This window comes from Leuciscus leuciscus (genome assembly GCF_965113295.1).
Source record: "Leuciscus leuciscus genome assembly, chromosome: 24".
NCBI lineage: Eukaryota > Metazoa > Chordata > Actinopteri > Cypriniformes > Leuciscidae > Leuciscus > Leuciscus leuciscus.
In genome coordinates, this window is record NC_138723.1 from 22,026,655 (window position 1) to 22,048,864 (window position 22,210).

The following is a 22,210-nucleotide window of genomic DNA, read 5'->3' on the forward strand; positions in this document are numbered from 1 at the left end:
GTGATTTTTTCCTCCTGAGTATGAGCTCCATATTCTCACTATATCATATGGGCCATTAAAGCCTGGTGTATGATAGGCTACTATTTCATAAGAAGACTTTCCTATGTTAAATCACATTTGCATTCAAGTGAAACTCACTAGAGATGTCCATTGCTGTTTTATTGTCTTCAAGAGGAATTAAAGTGGATCCAAAGACAGGATTATTCACACGTAAGGACAATAGTTCACAGGATGCTCAATGGGTTTCATGCATAAGTGTAATGTTCGAGGGTGTCAGTTTAGTAGCCTAATTAGCAATTCAGATGTGTATGAGAGAGAGCACTTGGGTGAAGATGTTAATACCGCAATACATTTAATAAGAAAACCTGCATGGTTCACATTGAAAACTTTAAAAGTAACTTCTAAGCGTATTTATTAATCACATAAATACATTCGATCAATTCTTGAAGTTTGGCAATAACTACGATTAGTTGTTCAATTGTCTTTGGCGCACCCTAGTGGGCATTCATCAGTACTACAGTTATCGTAAGACGTTCCGTACTGTCGAAAAACGCTGCGAAAACTAACCAGGCAAATATGAAAACGTGGGGTACTGCCTTTTCTCCATTAACGTTACAGCAAGAGAAATTGACTGGATAAAGACACTAGATTTAGTTATATGTGAATGTATTAAGTTACGTGTGTTCAGTTAACTGTATAAAGCGCTAACGTTAGTGTTATTTTAATCATGGCACTTTATATGAAAGCGGCAGAGATTCTTGAGAAAGTGGAGCAGAAAAAGGGTGCTGTGAAAACTCTGGTTTATGACAGTAAATTTCAAGTAAGTGCTGATATATTTGTCTCTCAGGAATCTATAATTAAGTCACTATAAGGCATAATTGGGTGTCTCAAGTATGTGTACTTGTGACAAATATTGCTTAATTGAACAATTTTTAAGTACAATTTCTGTTTTACAATTGATATTTACCTTGTTTTCTTCACATATGTCTCGTTTTTTGTATCTCAAGCGTGCGTTTTATTTACATTGTTGTCTCCTTGGTAATCAAGTATACTTAGGTTTAAAGCTTTTTTTATTGAGAACATTATATAAACAGTCACAATGTAGAACAAATAAACGAAAAAAAGACAAGACAGGGGTATATAACTAATCAGAAAAGATTACATATCAAAGGAAAAGATTAAAAGACTTGCATATTTCAGGTTTAAAGCTTATTGGGACAAAATAGTCGAGTTAAAATGACGTCACGAGTCAAGACTGACGACGATTTTTTTTTTTACTAAACATGACATGGTTATGTTTGTTTACTCTTTATTCGGACTATAATGGTTTTAAAATTATAATAGCAAATATTATGATGGATTCCCGTTAAAAAAACAACTTTTTTTTGGTCTTTTCATCAGAATATCAAGCAACTCTTTGCACTTGTGTGTGAAACACAGAAATACTCATCGGTTCTGCAGGAGATCATCAACAGCACCAAGCTTCTGAAAGAAACAAAACTCCGGATCCATTTAGCCAAGGTGAACAACTCTACTTTAATCGTCACTTGTGAAGCACATGCCTGTGTCGATCAGTGCATCACAGATGTGTCATTGTTGTGTGTATAACAGGTGCTGGTGTATGACCTGCTCATCGGCCGTGGGGTGAAATGTGGAGGTGCCTGGAAGACCATGATGTTGAAGCATCGCTCCAGATTACAATCTGCCCTGGCAAGAATCAAAGTGAAAAAGAAAGTGAGTCGAAATCAGGACCTGCTTCCCTCCGGTTTCCAGCAGACTCAAGGTAATGTTGGCATCAATTATTTGAATGAATGATGTCATTTGATTGAATTAGTAAAATAATGTAGTGGTCATGATATTCATGTAGAGGCTATTATATTATTTTTAATTGTGTATATATATCCGTGCTGTCAAATCTAACATAAAAGTTTATATAATATGTGTGTGTGTGTTTGTATACTAATAAATATGTGTGTATGTATATATACAAAGACACAACCATACATGTGTGTATAAAGATAATATACACACATTATGTAAACAAAAACTTTTCAAACTTAAAATCTTAAAAAATACCTAAAATTACACAAATTATACTAACATTCCTTTGACAAAGCTATTTATAGATTTTGGAGATGCCATTAATGTTCATTTGCATGTTCTTTCTCTTTAGGTAACACAATTCCTCGCTATGTGCGAGTGAACACGCTGAAAACAACTCTTGATGACGTCATTGACTATTTAAAAAGAGAGGGATTTTCATATCAAGGAACAACAATGCGGTAAGTTGTCCTCTGCACGTCACAAAATTCTCCCGCATATGACTTTAGAAGGACATGAACCCTGAACTATTCCTATAACGCATTTCAAATGAAGTATTTTTGATCTGTTATTTCGTGTTTCATCATCTCAGGCTTGAGGATCTTGATCATCTGTCTGGGAAAACATTTCTGTGTGATCTTCATCTCAAAGATCTTCTGGTTTTCAGTTCAAAAACAGACTTCCACAATCACTTCCTTTATAAAGCAGGACACATTATATTGCAGGACAAGGTAAAATGTTATACTACACCTACATTTGTTTGTTAGATGAGTTGAACCTCATGTTATTTTGCTCTCTGTTCATATTAAATGTTTTGCAGGCCAGCTGTCTTCCTGCTTTCCTCCTAAACCCTCCGGTTGGCAGTCACGTCATCGATGCCTGTGCAGCTCCAGGAAACAAAACCAGCCATCTAGCTGCCATAATGAAAAATAAAGGGTACAGCATCTGAATATCTAATACTGAAGTATAAAGGTCTGGACATAATCCACAATAAATATATTAGTCAACATTTGAAGTGGATCAAAACCTTTCATCAAATCTAAATAAATTTTGAACAATACCCATTCTTGTCTTAGGACAACTTTGATGAACTTTTTTGATCCACTTCAAATGTATATATAAATACTATATATTTTATATATATATATAAACCTTGTGAATTAATTTATTAAAAAATGTATACAATTATAAATGAATATTTGTATATAGTAAAATAAATTAAATATTTACATTTTATTAATTTATTTAATTTATATTTTCATTTTTTAAATTTATTTTCTAAATGGACAACAGGAAGTTGTTTGCCTTCGATCTTGATGCCAAACGCCTGTCCACCATGAGCACTCTTCTCCTTCGTGCTGGGGTCACATGTCATCAGCTGGCCAATCAGGATTTTCTGAAAGTAGATCCACTGAGCTCAGAGTACAAGGAAGTCAAGTACATCCTTCTGGACCCCTCCTGCAGTGGATCAGGTAATTATATTGTATAAATGAATAACTGGATCAGTGATATATCTTGTTTTGATATATGTTTTAGATATTTGCCGTTTGGGCTGCATTTACACTGCAGGTCTTGATGCCCAATTCTGATTTGTTGACCATATCCAAAATAGAAAACTCTTTGACGACCAGCTTCCATCTCCTTTTAAAAGTGACCCATATTCGATATCTGCATTTACAATATGCACTTGGCGAAACAACCCAAAGTAGATGTACTGACCCGGAAAAGCTTAAAGGAACACGCAGACTTTTTGGGACTTTAGCTTATTCACCGTATCCCCCAGAGATAGATAAGTCCATACATACCCTTTTCATCTCCGTGCGTGCCGGAACTATATACTCAGAAGGCGAAGCACTGCTACTTCTGCGGAGTGATTTACTCCAACTCTAACCGAACTCTCTGCTCCTCACCACGGGGCTTCTCAGGTGCTGCGAGCAAATCACTCCGCAGAAGTAGCAGTGCTTCGCCTTCTGAGAATATAGTTCCCAGTATGTATACGGTTAGAAGATGGCTGTGTCTCATGTGACCTTGTTATTTGTACACGCTGTGACTATACAAATCACAACATGTAAATAGGAAAATGTTGGCGTTATTTTGTCACTTACTGGGAGCAGTATGCTAGCTGGAGCCGTTTATCTCCAGTCTTTGTGCTAAGCTAGGCTAGCGGTGGGTGCGTCAGACAGAGTTCCGGCACGCACGGAGATGAAAATGGTATGGACTTATCTAACTCTGGGGGATACGGTGAATAAGCTAAAGTCCCAAAAAGTCGGCGTGTTCCTTTAAGGCGAAAAAGGAAGTAAAAACAACATGATTTGCAATGTACGCAGTCAGACAAGATGATAATACAAATCATTGATTGAAAACGATTTGAGAATATCGGAATCCATGTGCTTTTTTTCCTGCTTACATGTACGTAGGTCATATCCGATCTGTCTGAAAAATCAGAATTGGTTCACTTGAACCATGTGCTGTAAATGCGGCCTTACACTTGTGCTTGTTTGTCTCAGGGATGGTTTGCCTACGAGATGAGGTCTCCGAGCCGCAGGAGGACGGGCGTCTGCAGGCGCTGGCTGCATTTCAGCTGCACTGTCTGAACCACGCGCTGCAGTTTCCTCAGGTACAGCGCGTCGTCTATTCCACCTGCTCCATTCACACACAGGAGAACGAGGAGGTTGTGTCGGCCTGCTTACAGCACAACCCTGGATTCAGGTCAGAAACTCAGACCGGGACACAAAATCATTCAATATGTGTTTCACAGTATGAGGACAGTTTTTGAGTGTTTTGCTTTGCTTGTAGACTTGTCAATCTTCTTCCGAACTGGCATGAGAGGGGTCACGACCCTTTCACCCAGTGCCTTCGTGCGAGCACAGAAAAAACACGGACACATGGCTTCTTTGTGGCCATGCTGGAGAGACGTCCCCTACAGACAGAAGGACAGAACCTCCCAATGATGTAAGATTAATGATGACTACTATATGTGAGGCTATTGGCTATATATCTGGAAGATTTTTTTATTTAGTTTATTTCACCCCATAATCAAATTTTAAAAAGCTTTGGTAGAAAAGCCTGTTTTTGGGCTATTTAGGACTTTTGAGTTTGAAAATCTAACTATCAGTTGTGATTCTAATTGATTACCAATTACAGTAATACAGGGATGAGAATCATGCTGTTCAAATGCAAATTGTTTTTAATTATATCATCCTAAATTAAAGGCTGTACAGAAAATACTGTCGTGACGTATAATAAATTAATGAATAAAAATACTACTGTTAATAAGTTTAGGGTTGGTTAGATTTTTTAAAGAAGTCTCATGCTTCCTAAGGCTCCATTTATTTGATCAAAAACAGTCAAAACAGTAATATTGTGAAATATTATTACAATTTAAAATAACTTTTCTATTTTAATATATTTATAATATTTTATATTATATATATATTTTCAGTGTCATTACTTCAGTCTTTAGTGTCACATGATACTACAGAAATCATTCTAATATGCTGATTTGCTGCTCAAAAAACACTTTATTTTCATGTTGAAAACCTTATTTTTGTGGAAGCTGATACATTTTCCCCCCCAATATTCTTTGATGAATATTTGTGAAAGCTGTGATAATCTTTTGATGAATAGAAAGTTTTTAAAAAAGCATTTATTTGAAATAGAATTTTTTTTGTGACATTAGAAATGTCTTTACTGTCACTTTTGGTCAATTTAAAATAACTTTGCTGAATAAAGTATGAATAACTTTCAAAACAAAATCGTACCGACTCCCAACCTCTTTATATGTATATTACAATTTAAATAACATCTTATTTTTCTAATTACAGTAACTCATTTCTTAATTGTCATGAAAATGTCACAATTATATTTTATGGTCAAATAAGACCTGAATATGTTCTTGTCAGCCTTGTTTTGGTTTTATTAATGTGATTTTTGTTCGTGTCACAGCACAACATTGCCATTTGGTGGTGATGAAAAGCAGGACACACCACAATCCAGTCCATCTGACGAGGAACAAGAGACCTCGCAGACTGCAAACGAACAACCTGCAAATCCAAGCTCAAAGAAGAAAAAGAGAAACAGAAAGAAACACAAAAAGCAAGAACCCTGAAGTTAGAGGACTTTTAGTATGGAGAAAATGAAAACCTTCTCTGCTCAGCTAAACTACCACTGGACATTGACCCCTGCTTTGATTGAAATGTGATAAACAATATAAAGTTCATTTCATGTCAGATTTCAGTTTTAGATTAATTGCAAAAACATTCATGTATACAGAGGTTGAATAGAAATGTGGGAATGACCCGTCATGCATTGAACACAATGAGTGCAACTGAAATTCACTGCAAATCAACTTTTATCCATTTTTATTCAAAACCAGCATCTCATTATCAGAGCATTTAAGCAGACACAACACAATCCGTGTGCCGCTTCATCCAGAAATCCACTCACGCTTTGAGGGTTAGTGGGAAGGGTCATTTACACACAAACTGTGAGCATTCACTTATAGCAACATATTAAAAACAAACAACTAGGTACAATTGCTCTCAAGCGTTCACAGCTTGAGATATCCAGCGCACATCTCATTTTCTCCAACAGTCTACACATCTCACTTGTATTTGGTACAGCTTTCTAATAAACAGAAAGCCTGGTCCCATGCCTTCCTTGCATCAGTCTGGGCATGAGGATACTTCAAAAATGTAATTACAAATTATGTTAAGACCTACATGAGGAATTGCATGCAAAGGGGACTAGGATGGCTGCACCATTACAAAAGCTTTTGCTGTCCCCAATTAAGTATTTTTTGGGTCAAAGAATTTTAGGGGGTTAACAAAAATACAAAAACCCTAAAATGGTGGTTTTGTGCTTCCATATTTGTGCATTGACGTACTAATAAATCCAGTGTTTTGTGAATATACAACATTGTATACTGACTGAAATCATCAAATCATATTACACAGCTCACTTACTTAACAGGCCTGAGAATATGTTAAGATTCTGATTCAGGAACGTTCTTAAGACATGCCGTTTCAAACGCAGGTTGAATATTTGCTATATCTTGGTATTTTAAAACATCACAAGCATGCACAAACCATAGGATTCATACAAAGCCAGGAATGATTCATACACAATTCAGTAATGGTATACATGCACAAAAAATAAAATAAAAACAAGGAAAAAAGTTAAATATAAATAGCATTTAAGCCTCTAGGTTAAATCAGATTTGAAGGTGAATGAGCAAAAAAAACATTTTAAACCAACATTCCGCAATGCAAACGTCACATTCTCTACATTCCTGAAATGCACACATTTTTAGGGGCACTTTCAATTTTATTTTTTGCACTTCTTTGAATTGATCACACAGTCAAATGTTTATTTCCAAAACATAATGTGAACAAGTTATTTTGCACTTTCACTCAAAGCTGCTCTTCTACAGAGTTTGAAGTTGGACCAAATCTCTTTAGTCCGTAATCAAAAATAATTGAACGAGACCATATTCTTGTAAATCATCTAAAATGCTCTTACACATCATTACGAAAAACAGGCATCCGTGTCTGAGTATAAATCCAACATCCATAATATCCAACCATAAGCAAAACACACTAAGGCACACAGCAAAAAGTGTTTGAAAAAAATTTACGGAAATAAAATGAGACCGTTATGGGAGCAACATCCAGTGCCTGACAGCCAAACACACTGATGGCAGGTGCAACAGATATACTAGGAACACAAGGTTTTGCCTACATGCTTGCGATAAGTGCCGACTTAAGAGTATAATTAACAGTAATTCGAATGAGACAGAGTAAACCAAATTCAGCTGGGACACAGATGCACGTTTAAAATGGAGAGGTAGTAAAACGGCCAATGGTGTGGCGGAGAGAGGAGCGTCACACTGAAACATTAGCTTTGGTTTTAAACAGACAGAAGTTCAACGTATGCAGGAAAACAGACAAGATCTTTGTGTAAACTGCTTCTCTTAAAGGAACGTGCAGAAAAATCAGTGTAAAATGTAATTGTTTATTATGCAGCTCACTCAGGCAAAAAAAAAAAAAAAAAGTTTTTTTTAACGGAACACGAAAAATATTCACGCTTTGAAGGCTTAACAAAAAATTGTGAAGAATCTGCTAAGCATGATGAAATGACAAATGTATGCTAACTGCAAGGAAAAAAAAAGGTGTATATATATATTCACTGGATTTAAAATAAAGAGCATCTGATTTCTTGACCAAAAACTAAAAAGTCAAAAATAAGATTCTGTTTCATCCACCAGGCCTGGACTGAAATTCATGTGAGTGTCCAGATTTGAAAGTCTCTTTTTCTTTCAAGTATAATTCGCTCCTGTTCGTCATCCTTCCCCAACACCAGACGTCCTCATCAGACATTTACAGACTCCATTAGCGAGGTTGTGATGAGTCTCGGTGGGCGCACCCAACAGCAGAGATGGGGCCGCCCGGTACTCTAAAAATCTACACCCCCTGAGCCTTGATCCTACACACCTGACCAGCCCTGGCAGTCTGGAGGGTTGTAGAGATGAGGTCTGACTGACAGCCTTGTTGTGTTTGGACCAGCAGCAGTAGCAGCAGTGTCTGGGGCAGGTGGGACAGCCGGAGGAGTAGTAACAGAGTCCATTTGACAATAATGAAAGGGACAGGACTCACATCAGCCGTGTTACTTCTTCCTCGGGTGCTGCCTACGGGCCTGTAATCGACGAGCCCCAGAGGACTTGGATCCCGTTCCGATAGAGAAGGCTGGTGAAGCACCTAAAAGATAATAAATTTAATAAAATGAAAAGTATTAAAGACAAAAGATAGAATAGACCCAGGTTATTATAAAATATTTTTTTTTAATGTGAAAGTCATTTGTTGCTTACCAAACGGGGAGGCGCCCATTGCTCCAAATCCTGGGGTTCCAGGACTGCCAAACGGCATCTGCATTGCTGCAGGTGCCTGACCAAAAGCAGGAGCAGGAGTAGATGTTCCTAAGAGAACAAGACAAACAAGGAGAATGTAAGATGACTCTGTTACTGTGATTTAGCCACATCATTAAATACCTCAAACTTTTACCAATTCTAAACCAATACTAACAAATACATTCATTTTTAAATTTCAGCAAATTTGTATATCATATTGGCTGTAAATAAAGAGGGTATGTGTATAGAGAATTTCTCTTAAATTTTTTGGAAACAACCCTAATGTTGTTTAGGTGTCAATATTCTTCTTGAACTCCACCAATGTCTATGGTAACATCCTAACTGTAGAATGTAAAATTATACACTTCACATTTCAGCCTATTGAATGAGTATGTAGGTTATATATCGCCGCATTTAGGCGGAAACCCCATATCTTCATATTTCGTCAAACGAGACATTCTCGTTTACACCTGGTGTTTTAATACGTCTTTTGTACACTTTCAACCACTTCTGTCCTGATTTCTTCATGGGGAGGATCAATGGGTGGGTAAGTGTAGATCTTTTGATCTAATGCACAGAATAAACATATGAACGCACTGAAGATGATGGAAAAAAACACGGAGAGCAACAGCTTTCTTTACTGTTCCGATAGCCTCAAGACCATGCCGAACACGGTGAGTGCGTGTTAGAAATCAGGGATGATGAGAGAACATAGTGCTTGGTAAAGGGCTCCAGACTGTGACCAAATGGTTGCATTTTACGACCTTTTTTTTAGCACTTCAATATTATCCCAAATTTTAAAGACAGTTCAGTATAATGGTACATTTAAGAGTAGAATACTACTATTACTGTTGTCAATAAAAGTAAATTTTTATCTGTATCTGAATTCAAGCTAAATTCTTTTCTGTCAAATTTCCAATAAATAAACATTAGTAACTGCACTTATGAATGCAAAACAATAGTAATGATTAAATTAAACTAGGAACTAATGCCAGATCCTGTAGTACTAAATTAGAAATGCATTTCGAAATTAATCAGTATGAAAAAATTTAAACTGAATTAGGTTTTAAAACATTGCTAAAAAGGTAGTAACCACAGTAATCAACAGTGCATTCTGGGTTAATAGAAAAACTATAGTTGTGTCCTGAATGAAGCACTATACACTTGTACACTATGCAAATATGACCTTCTGACCTTTGTCACAAACACTTACCAAAAGCAGGCTTGTTATCCGTGTTGTTGGCTCCAAAGGAAAACCCTGGTGTCTGAACTGCAGGCCCAGGGGTTCCAAATGGTGTTGCTGAAAGTGAGGCCCCAAAGTTAAATCCTCCAGAGGCAGGAGGCGCTGGAGTACTCGGAGCAGTGTTTTGAGTTCCTGTTGATGCACCTCCGAAGCTAAACGTAGGAGCTGGGCCAGGGAGAGAGGCCACAGTCTGTGTGGGGGCCCCAAAGATGGGAGCCGCAGAAGGGGTGGTGGTGTTTCCAAAAGAGAAGCCAGATGATGCTGCACCGAATGTAGGCTGACTGTTAGTCCCAAATGCAGGCGCTACTGTGCTGGCAGCGGCTCCAAACGCAAATGGTGTTGCGCCACTACTTCCACCACTGGGCCCAAATGTGAAAGGTTTTGGAGCAGCAGGGGCCTGCTGTGTGGATCCTGGGAAGGTTGTAGATGCAGTGAAGGTTGAGCTCCCGAAAGTGGTTTGTGTTGTGGATGCCTCCGAGGAAGTGGTGGCACTGCTGGTCATGCCGAACCCACCAAACGGAGCAGATGTGGAGTTCTGGTTCGTGGGCAGCTGGCCAAATGCGAACGTGCTTTGAGCCTGCTGCGTGGGCGCAGGTTTTGCTGCGCCGAACTGAAAAGCAGAGCCGGTGCCACCGGCACTAGCTGTGTTGGTGTTTAGCACAGGGGCGGCCGTTGTGGTCAATGGCGCTCCAAACTGGAACGTGGCGTTTGTGGCAGGAGCGGATGTGGTGGTTGCTGTCCAGCTTCCAAACAGAGACTGGGAGGGAGTCTGTGTGGCCGGGGCTGCAGAAGCAGCGGACACCATTGTTGGCTGGGTACTGGTTAGTCCACCAAATAACATCCCACTGTTCTGTGCGGCCGGAGCAGCAGGGGTTGATGTCGTCGGTGTGGCTGTCTGCCCAAAGGAAGTAATACCACTTCCTGTGGTACTGCCAAATATAGGCTTGAAGGTGGGCTGGGTAGTTTTGACCTCAGCTGTGGAAGCAGGGGTGGTGCTTGCGGCACTGAAAATGGGCTTAAAGCCAGACAACAGGGGGTTGCTAATGCTGTTGACTGATGCAACCGTGGTTTTAGGTGCAGCAACTGTAGATTTAGGAGGCTCAGATGCAGGTGTGGCCACAGGTTTGATCAAACTGAAAAGGCTGCCTCCTCCACCCAGGGATGGCGTGCTTGGTGAGGATTGAAGAGGTTGGGCCAAGATCTGAGCGAAAGCAGAGGGCATGGAGGTGGCTGGCTTGGAGGCAGGTGTTGATATGGAGGATGGGGCAGTGAATGAGGTCTGAAGAGTGGCAAGGCCCGACTCAGATTTGACAAATCCACTGCTAGAGTTTGTGGAAACAGCAGGTGTAGAAAGACTGTACACAGACACTGCTGGAGCTGTATATGGAGTGACAGACACATACCAGTTCATGTTAAAGTACATGTATCAGTACATTGATCAAAGGTGACAGTAAAGACATTTATAATGTTAAAAAATATAATTAAGTAAATGGTTTAAACTGGATTAAACTTTAATCATCACGGTTTAAACAAAATTATTAAGCAGCATAACTGTTTCAGCATTGATAAGAAATGTTTGAGCAGCAAATCAGCATATTAGAACGATTTCTGAAGAATGACACTGAAGACTAAAATAAGGGCTGCTAAAAAAATCTGTAAAACAGTATAAAATCATTTCTACAAACCTGCAGTAGTAGTACTCATCATAGTGGAAGCATTGAGAAGAGGATTATTCTTCATGTTTTTCAAGGACTCCAGCAGAGGGTTTGAAATGCTTGAAGCTGGGGCAGTTGGGGTGGTAGTGATGGAGGGGGCTGAGGTGAAAGTAAGGGGTGCAGTACTGGCCATGCTGGGAACAGTGATGGTAAGGTCAATAGTTGGAGCAGGAGTTGTGGTAGTGACTGGTGTGGTCACAGGCAAAGGTGTGGAGAGAGAAACCAGAGCGGGCGCAGCGCTCACAGCAGGTGCAGTCCCGAATGAGGAGGTTGGAGTTGGCTGGGAAAACAGAGTTAAAGAGGGAACTGGAGCTGGTGTGGGTTCAGATGCTGGAGGAAGGATCTCTGGCTCTGGAAAAAATAAAGATGTTGCTTCAAGTACTTAATTTTGTTGCATCTATTACAGCCACTTAAAACAAGAGTGTAAAGAACTTACCAGGTTCCTCCAGGACTTTCTGTATCTGGCTGAGTGCTGCTTTCTTCTCCATATCTAGATCTTTTACTGTGATCGTATATCCTAGCTCAGGAGGTGGTGGCTGCAGACACAATGTTACAATGATGAATATCCATGATGCAAATGTGTGGTGGAAATGTGTATCTACAGCGGCTTTGCTACTTACCATAGAAATCTGATCTCCTCTGTTTGTGGTGACCAGCTGGATTTTGCGCTTACGTTTCCCACTGCCGCCTCCAGAGTCTGATGTTAATGTTGCAACAGGGGCCTCAGATTTTGGAGTAAGTTTAGCTGGTACAAACACACCCAAATTAAAACTAGCATTCTTGATGGGAACAAAAAGGTAAATCTCTAAATTGGACTTATTTTAATTATATTAATAAACAATGCTGTATTATATTGAGTTATTAGTTAATACATAAAAAACAACGTATTAATGAAACAGATAACACGTTTCCTCACTTGTAGCAGGCGCAGGATCAGTTGTCACCTTATCCATTTTTACAAAGGATGTGGAACTTGGTGAAGTAGCATCTTCCTCCCTACAACACACAAAATAGTTTATAACAGTAACAATGTCTTAAACCCTGAATAATCAGACTAGTTGTGCGTTTATCTGACATTTGGCAGGTGTGTTTACACAACCGAATGGAAGTTTTTAAAAGTTTAAATGTTTGGGGTCAGCAAGTTCTTTTAAAGAAATAAATACTTCTATTCAGCAAGAGTGCATCAAATCAGTCAAATGACAGGAAAGACAATTTAGTTAACAAATATTTCAAATAAACGCTGTTCTTTCAAACCGTATTCATCAAAGAATCCACAGTATTTAAGCATATTAGACTGCTTTGCAATCATATACATACTGTGTATAGAGTGAAAACTTTTAACATATTTTTGATCAAATAAATACATCCTTTGCGCATAAGAGACATTTTCTTCAAATCTTTTTTACCTTGCTTTCTTAGCAGCTCTCTCTGGAGTCTGACACCGAGATCCTCCTGGGCTTGTGAAAGGAGAAAGACTGAGACTGGATGCTGCTCTTCTCTGTAAATACAAAATTGAAGGACATGAGTCAATGAAAAAAAAAAAATTAGGGATGCACGATATATCGACCGATAAATGGTCATTTTTGATGTTATCGTTATCGATCTGATAGTAAAATTAGGCCGATGTATCAAAACCGATAGATAATAGATAATTTACTACAGTTGAAAGCACGCTGTTCGCCATGATGGTTTTGAATGATTGGAATCACTCAAGAGCACGACTGTAAAAGAATGTTGTGAATTCTTGTTCACCTGTGTTTCAGCGCGACAAGCGCGTTGTGGCGGAAAGAGTGCGTCTACAGTTATTAAAGCCTTCATGACAAGCAGAGTCAAGTTCACTTGAGCATTCACAGCATTTTGTGCCATTGTAAGTTGTAATGTTTATTTTGTGTATATCTCTGATTAATCTCCTATAGCATGCATTTGGTTACGTTAATGAACGATGCAGTAAAGCGCTTAATGAAATACTTGCACAACTACTTCCGCGTTCTAGTTAGTACATATCGGCAGTTTCCGGTTAGAGCGTTCAGCGCACCTACATACATGAGAATGCAGATTATCACTGTTTTATGGCTGCCAGTTGATTAAAACAATACATAATGATCTCTGTATTAATTATCTTGAGCCTGCTGAAATGTTACTATAAATATATTTTCTTTCCAACTGTGCATTCTGAATAATAAATAGGCTATATTTATCCACTAAGCTGCAACAGTCCTATATGCCTGTCTTCTCATTAACATTTTTTTTCTCTTTCTGACATTTCCTACCTGTTGGGTTTACATTTTTAAATGAAATTGACTATTAAAAGGATTGCTTGTGTGCGCTGGTGTTTATTCCAGTCTTTTAAAATAGTTGAATGAATGCTCGCGAGGTGCCTGTAACGATGTTAAATAGGCTAGGCTATTTAATCAATAACGCAGCGTAGAGGAGAATGACAGTCAACTACTTTGAATATTATAGCATTTTGGGCATAAACATGTAAATAGTGAGGAGATTGAGATTGAAAAATGACACAGAATGATTCAAATATTTAATCCAAATAAATAAATGTCTGTGTTCGTACTGATGTCATTCATATGTTCTCATACACTTCAGAGTCGCGGTCACTAGTTTAGACGAACACTGACGTATTTTTAACACCCGCTGCTTTCTCAGATCGGCTTGGGTTGGATTGGATTAAAAACTTCATGTTCCGATAAGTTTGGAAAATTCTGCACACATCAGAATATACCTTATCCTGTCAATAAAAATTGCCACATTTTTAAATCTTATTGTGGTCACCCATTTTAGGTGGCGTTTGTTCAACTCATTGAACACAGTACATTGAAAGTAAACATAACCGGAAATAAGTGAGACGTACTATTTCCAAACGGAAACGCATAACGAAGCTCAGTGCAAGTGGTCCATTGTACCGGTGATCATCTTTATCTTTAGCGTGTGCAGCTCAAACAGCAATGCACATTATAACTATGATTGGGACTGTCATATACATGCAATTAGAACACTATTTTAATAAAACGTGAATTCTCTGTGTTTTAGTTGCCATGTTTCAGCACGTTGTTATAAGAATAGCACGTCCAGAACAGGGGTTACACATTCTAACCAGCACAGTCAAGTTCACGCAAATGTATGCAGATATAAGTCGTAATATTAAGTTTATGTAAAATAAATATCTGATTAATCTCAGATGGGTTGCGTTTCGTTGATTCAAACAACCCGCTAGAAAAGTTCTTCAGTTTCCCGGTGCTCGTTCTCTTCAGCTTCAGCGCGCGCGATCAAACAGCAATGCAAAACATTAAAAGCTATGATTGAATTTGGGACTGTCATATCATTATAATTGTATACACTAATGTAATAAAAAGTTGTAACTTCTTTGGGTTTAGTTGCAATTTTCAGCAACCGTTGAGTTGATTAACCTTCTAGCAAAGCGATTCAGTTTAACTTTCGTTCTCTTCAGCTTCTGCGTGCACAGCTCAAACAGCAATGATGTAATTTGAAACAGCAAGCCTAATATTAAAGTAGTTAACTATTATAAAAAAAAAAAAATAAAAAAAAATTATGCGTTATTAATAACTAGCACTTTTTTGTTCTCGTATTATTTTCATCCACAATATGGTTTGATTAAAATAATTTCCTTATTGTCCGTGCGGAGGCTATTCTATTTAATTTATCCATGGCACATGCATTTTTGTTTATTATATGCAGCCCAATGTTATCCAATGACTTGTTTGCATTATTTAGGCATTTTATTTTAATTTAATATACATTTTTTGGTAACACTTTACATTACATAACATGAACTAACAGAGAGCAAAAGCCTTTGTTAATGTTAGTTAATAAAATATTTGTGTTTATGTTAGTTCACAGTGCATTAACTAATGTTCACAGATACAACTTTGGATCTTAAAAATGTCTTAGAAAATGTTGAGCTTAACATTAACTAAGTTTAATAAATGCTGTAGAAGTACTGTTCATTAAAGGGTTAGTTCACCCAAAAATGAAAATTCTGTCAGTAATTACTCACCCTCATGTTGTTCCAATCATGTAAGACTTTCGTTCATCTTCGGATCACAAATTAAGATTTTTTTGATTAAATCTGAGAGATATCTCACTCCTCCATAGGCTTCCAGAGGGACCGAAACTCGCCGGCCCAGAAAGTCAGTGAAGAAAATGTTGAAATAGTCCAAGTGACTACAGTGGCTCTACATTAAGTTTATCATGCGACGACAATACTTTTTGTGCGAAAAAACAACAAAAATAACGACTTTATTCAACTATTAGTGTTCTTCAATGTGGGCCTCTGACGAGAGTTCACGGGAGCGCCACGACGCATGCGCGAGAACTGAGATTACGGCGTTCTTCTTCTACTACTACTTGTTACTGGCTGCTCACTCCTTAGGAGTATTATCGCCATCTACTGTACAAGATGACGTCCCGACATTGCCGGGAGCGCAAAACGGTCTGTTTACAATCAGCTGAAGACGCGCGCTGTATGTAAAACTGTATTCGTAAATATGTCCGCAGATTTCGATGTAGATGAAGATTTGATTTTTTTGAGAGCATTGGACAAGCTGATGGTGTAAATGTAATCAGTGCCAAGCGATGCCTACTGAGGCCATCCTTAAAAATATTTTGGTTTGCCGTAACAGCCCCAAAAAAAAAGAAAAAAAAAAGGGGTCGGTTGGTCGGTCTATATATAGCCTACATGGAGGCGCCCGCGCGCTCGTCTCTTAAATGAACCAAAACTCTACATTGAATCTTTAAAAAAAAAAGAAGAAAGAATATAGGCTATATATAGACCGACCCCTTTTTTTTTTTTTTTTTTTTTTGGCTGTTACGGCAAACCAAAATATTTTTAAGGATGGCCTCAGTAGGCATCGCTTGGCACTGATTACATTTACACCATCAGCTGTCCAATGCTCTCTGTCTTTCAGAAGCAGACTGCGGTTGTGTTGCAGCATCTTCCATCTCTTGTAGTTCAATGTCTGTGTATTCTGGTTCAAATAAGTATGGTTGGTTAAAAAAAAAATCAAATCTTCATCTACATCGAAATCTGCGGACATATTTACGAATACAGTTTTACATACAGCGCGCGTCTTCAGCTGCTTGTAAACAGACCGTTTTGCGCTCCCGGCAATGTCGGGACGTCATCTTGTACAGTAGATGGCGATAATACTCCTAAGGAGTGAGCAGCCAGTAACAAGTAGTAGTAGAAGAAGAACGCCGTAATCTCAGTTCTCGCGCATGCGTCGTGGCGCTCCCGTGAACTCTCGTCAGAGGCCCACATTGAAGAACACTAATAGTTGAATAAAGTCGTTATTTTTGTTGTTTTTTCGCACAAAAAGTATTGTCGTCGCATGATAAACTTAATGTAGAGCCACTGTAGTCACTTGGACTATTTCAACATTTTCTTCACTGACTTTCTGGGCCGGCGAGTTTCGGTCCCTCTGGAAGCCTATGGAGGAGTGAGATATCTCTCAGATTTAATCAAAAAAATCTTAATTTGTGATCCGAAGATGAACGAAAGTCTTACATGATTGGAACAACATGAGGGTGAGTAATTACTGACAGAATTTTCATTTTTGGGTGAACTAACCCTTTAATTGTTGGTTCATGTTAACTAATGTTAACAAAATGTAACCTTATTTTAAAGTGTTACCATTTTTTAATAAAGAAAGTTGGTCATTGGAGTGTAAAATTAATTTTAAAAGTTAAGGAATCTTACACTGGTTCAAAGTTGGCTACTGTATTGTGTATGTTTGATTTATGTTGAAGTGTTTGGGACATGGCTTTTAATGGTGAGCCTTTTGTTTTATATCGGTTATCGGCTTTCAAATGTAAAGAATTATCGGTATCGGCCAAAATGTTCATATCTGTGCATCCCTACAAAAAAAGAAAGTAATAACCATCGATATACTCACTAAATATGATAATTTTCATTATATTTCCTCAATTTATCACACTTATAAATCTTCAGAAAAATAGTCAAATGAGATACCTGTGGATAACCCTGTGAGGAGCTGTAGGAACTGCGAATAGGATTTCGGACAGATCCAGGGACCCCACTGGGAAGAGGAGCACCACTCATGGAGCTGATGGAGGATGTACGAGAACGCTTCATAATGGACTCTTCATTGACAGAGGAGTTCATTCCCCTCTTCATACTGCCAGGTCTGCAGAGGGGAGGAGACATAATCAGACAAAGTAATGATGAACCTCAATGTTTATCAGATGTAGAAGTAGACTATTACAGAGGAAAGTGAACATTCACTTACTTTGGCACAAGCTGAGACAGAGCTCCATTCGCAAGAAGTGGCTCAAACGCTGACTGAGAACTTTCACTGCTGTCATGTCGCCTGATAAAAGCAAGACAATTATTCAGTGAGATTGTGAAAACCAACAGCAAGCCTTCTGTTCTAAATATTTCTTATTAGCATGGAAAGCTATAAACTAACAGATTAAAAAATGATAAGATCATGTGATGGAGAAAGTAACGTGACTTTCGTTTGGTTGCTTTCTTTCCTTCACATACCTCCTTTTGCTCTTCTGCCCAGAGGAAGCACTCTTGTCCTCATCATCAACCTCTCTCTTTCTGCTCTCTCTGAGCACGCTCAGAACAGCCTCTCTGGAGCAGGGGTCTGTCTGTGCTCCAATCCCTGGGGATGTGACAGCTCCAGGGGAGGTCAGGTGATTGAAGCTAGAAACAGAATGTAGCGTTCACATATTACCAAAGCAAATCTCTCTTGATAATGCAAAAAGCACTCAAACTTAATCTTGCCGTAATCCCAAATTGGATTTCTTAATTAGACTACAAGCAGAAAAAAAAGCATTTGTAATGCTAGTGCATTAAATCCACTCAACATAATTTCAAGTGACTCACAATGATGATCGAGTGGGGTCTGGTCTGGCGATCTTCACTGTGACCGGACTGTGAACAGTAGGCGAATTGCGCTGGGTGAGAATATTCTTCTTTTGGAATCCATCCCATTTTGCAGGTGGCATCACTCCAATGGGAGACGTCCCCATCTGCTGAAGGGGGTAATGTCTGTGGGGGGTGATGGCGAATCGACTCGCAGTGCCCACAGGGTCCCTGATGATAGCGAAACTTCAATTAGTTAGTTCTTCAAAAGCATAAAGTTATATGTATATTAGGGCTGGGTGGTATATCAATTCTGTAAAATATAACAATATTTTTTATTAATGATAGCAATGAGGCAATACCATTGATATAAATATCCAGTCGTTTGATATGAGTGCATCATAAAAATAGCGGAGAACACAGAGTGAGCTGCTGCGTGGAACGTGCACATTCCAATTTGTCCTAAACATGCTTTATTTTAAGGGGTTTAAAACAACTTGCAAGATACAGATAACACCTATAATTTAAAGCGGTCTGCCCTGTCATATGCTCTGACAGATAGCTGTGATGTTTTAATGTGTTTGAGATGTGGTGTTTTCCCTCACAGTGCATAACTTACATTTCACAGATATATTCTCCATCTGTAAATGTTAGAAAGTCATGCAAATATTTCCATTTTGCTGTAAGTAATCTTAGGCAGAATGTTATGGACTGGCAGCCACAGTAACTATTTTTTATCCACACACACATAATGTAAATATATATAAATGTTATATATATAAATTATATATATATATATATATATATATATATAAATATAAATTATATATATATATATATATATATATATATATATATTTATATACATACATATATACACAAACACACACACATACATATATATATATATATATATATATATATATATATATACACACACACACAGTGTATCAGGGGATCACAAAAAGGAGAAATTGTTATAATTGTTAACTTGTAAGTTGTAATCCTAATATAGACTTGAGTAATATTGCATATACAAACTATGAAAACGGCGATAGCCTAGCTAAAAAAGTAATCCATTATGTTTCTAATTCCTAGTATTGGCAGTGTTAAGGATATTAGGGATGCAAGTGCGTTTACGAGGCTGTCAAAATGCAGTTTCACATTATGTTGGAAGCTTTATGCAACCCTACACGTGTAGTGTCAGGCGTCCAAACTGGTGTAGGAGGAGCAGTGCGCCTGACCAGCTCCAGGAACTCCCACCATTTCAAATCATGGAGGGAAAACTGGCACAATGTACATGTTAGAACAACTGAGAAAGCTAAACGTGTACAAACATTAGGCTGATAGACGCTACATGTGAACTGCTATAGTGTAAACAGAAGAATATCTGATCAACCGTGAGAGCATAAACAGAAAGAGCAGGTATAAACTAAAGTGCCTTCTGGCTGACAAGACAAAGCATTTAGTATTTACCCGAATGACAGTCTTCTGTTAGGGGTGTGCACAGCATGATTAGGTCGGGCGAGTCTCTCCCGGAGGTGATCTCTGGGGTGGACGAAAGCCCCCGAGCCTCCAGCGGGCCTCAAGGCGGCGGAGGGGCTTTCTTCAGCCTTGGCGAGGTAACTTCCCATGAGTATATCCCGAGGGCTGAACACCGAGTCACTGAGCGTGTGGTCTCTTCTATAATACGAGCCTGCAAAATGTCTATCGCTGGGTGACGCAAAGGAATTTCTAGCATCACTTTTACGTATCTTGTTTTTGCCTGCGGCCGGGACACCGCTCAAAGTTCTACCCGGTAACCAGCGCAAAAGAGCCGGCGGGACGCTCAGTCCACGGCGAGGATTGAGGCCTAGTCTCTCGAAGAGCTGCAGCTCCTCCGCTTTGTGAAAATAAACGACACAAGACACGACACAGATAAAAAGTATGTACAAATAAGCTGGTATGTAGCTCAAAACGAGTAAAAGGAGGAATAAAGATAAGACCACAGCGGAGAAAACGACTAGCCGCCGTTTATCTTCAGGAGACATGGCGGCACCGCGCCGCCGACGGAAGATATCCCATAATTCCCCGCGTCCGCGCGCGTTGTTTACGTATCGTGGATGTTCGTGACCAAGCGTGCACATCAGATTGATTACAGAGTTTTGCCTCCCACTAGTGTTGTATTTTAAAGCAACACTTGGCTTTCTGTTTATATTACACATTTATTGCAAAAATACTACACAGTACTGTAGTCACAGTAGTATTTGTATCTTATAACTACACTGTATTATAGCTGGTTCTACCAACCATTTTTTACTATGAGAATTACAAAACAAGGAAATGTATGCTCTAACAAATTTATAGTAACTCAATGCTAAATAATGCTTTTTTTGAAAGGTTATTTTATATTAGTTATAAGTTAGGCCTACAATTTTTGTATTAATTTTAAACTTTATTGGCATCACTGTTACTTAGAATATTAACTATTAATATTATAATCAATATTAAATCAGTAATACACACAATATAATGAGAAAATAAAATGCCATTGATGCTAATTAAAGAATTATATTAACATAAAATGCGATACATAATCAACACGTTAATGAACGTTACGAAATACGAATACTTATACAAGGACAACTTGAATACGGTGATCAGAGTTGTACTTGTTTTCTGAATATGTGTAGCTTAAATGATCTTCTTCTGACATGTTAATAAAAGTATTTCGATGTAGCCTATTACTGTTTTACTTTTATTATGAAACGCATGGCATTGAAAGAGAAAGTGTGCCTGCGTGCAGTCACATAGGCTACTGTTTCTTCCTTTATAATTCAATGACAACTAGATGGCGCAAAACGATCATACTCAGGTTTAACACTAGTTTAATACATACGTTGTTCTTGGAAGTGTGTACACACACACACACACACACACACACACACACACACACACACACACACACACACTCTGGGTCTTTTTCATAAAACACGACAGTATGAATATAAAGTAAGCCATTCAATTCATTAAGATAATCGATTACATACAAATTCAATTACATTTAAAAACGAAACATTTCCTCAGACATAGGCTAGTACTTGTGTACCATGATTCATAAATAATGCATTTTAAATGGCACTTCAGATTGCTTGTGCTCAAATATATCCCAACTAATTATAGCTATCCTAATTTAAATATCTTTGATTATCAATATGCCTTTACTTATATCTATAAAATATAAAACAATTCAGCACAATCTGTTTACTCCATTTTTAATTTTTGGACATGTACCATGACAATACAGTGTCATGATATTCTTTTGAAATACTTTGGAGTGTCATGTAAATCATGGCATATAATAAATATAGTTACCATTATACCATTACTGCACCATAGTACTTTTTTTAAAGTGTAGTAACATTTACTTTTCCTCTTTTAGACCAGGGTTTTTTAAACTGGGGTCCAGGGACCCCTAAGGCCAACTGTAAAATAATAATAATAATAATAAAAAGTAAATAAATAAATTAGATTAAAACAAATGAACAATATTAACAATACATTACTATATAGTGAGTACAAAAAATACATAATAATGTAACTTAACAGAAAATAATTTATATTATAATATCAATATCGTTTGATGTACGATATTACTTTTTCAGTGTATAATTCTGTGGTGTCTA

At 38.1% G+C, this 22,210-nt stretch overlaps 2 protein-coding genes across 2 annotated transcripts; one reads left to right on the plus strand and one right to left on the minus strand.

Annotated features, from left to right (window-relative positions):
• Positions 1-553: 553 nt before the first annotated feature.
• nsun5 (NOP2/Sun RNA methyltransferase 5) lies at positions 554-6,050 on the plus strand. The gene is made up of 10 exons (XM_082157240.1): positions 554-820; positions 1,402-1,521; positions 1,612-1,783; positions 2,174-2,282; positions 2,414-2,552; positions 2,642-2,757; positions 3,115-3,293; positions 4,329-4,530; positions 4,618-4,773; positions 5,767-6,050. The coding sequence occupies exons 1-10, from the start codon at positions 728-730 to the stop codon at positions 5,927-5,929; spliced, it is 1,449 nt and encodes a 482-aa protein (XP_082013366.1). The 5' UTR covers positions 554-727; the 3' UTR covers positions 5,930-6,050.
• A 115-nt stretch (positions 6,051-6,165) lies between these two features.
• pom121 (POM121 transmembrane nucleoporin) lies at positions 6,166-20,618 on the minus strand. The gene is made up of 13 exons (XM_082157239.1): positions 20,022-20,618; positions 18,567-18,776; positions 18,219-18,383; positions 17,962-18,042; positions 17,685-17,859; positions 13,090-13,181; positions 12,600-12,679; positions 12,304-12,428; positions 12,120-12,219; positions 11,654-12,034; positions 9,939-11,345; positions 8,687-8,794; positions 6,166-8,576 (listed from the first exon to the last, which is right to left on the minus strand). Exons 1-13 carry the CDS (start codon positions 20,573-20,575, stop codon positions 8,485-8,487), a joined length of 3,570 nt encoding a protein of 1,189 aa, XP_082013365.1. The 5' UTR covers positions 20,576-20,618; the 3' UTR covers positions 6,166-8,484.
• Between the last annotated feature and the right edge of the window lie 1,592 nt (positions 20,619-22,210).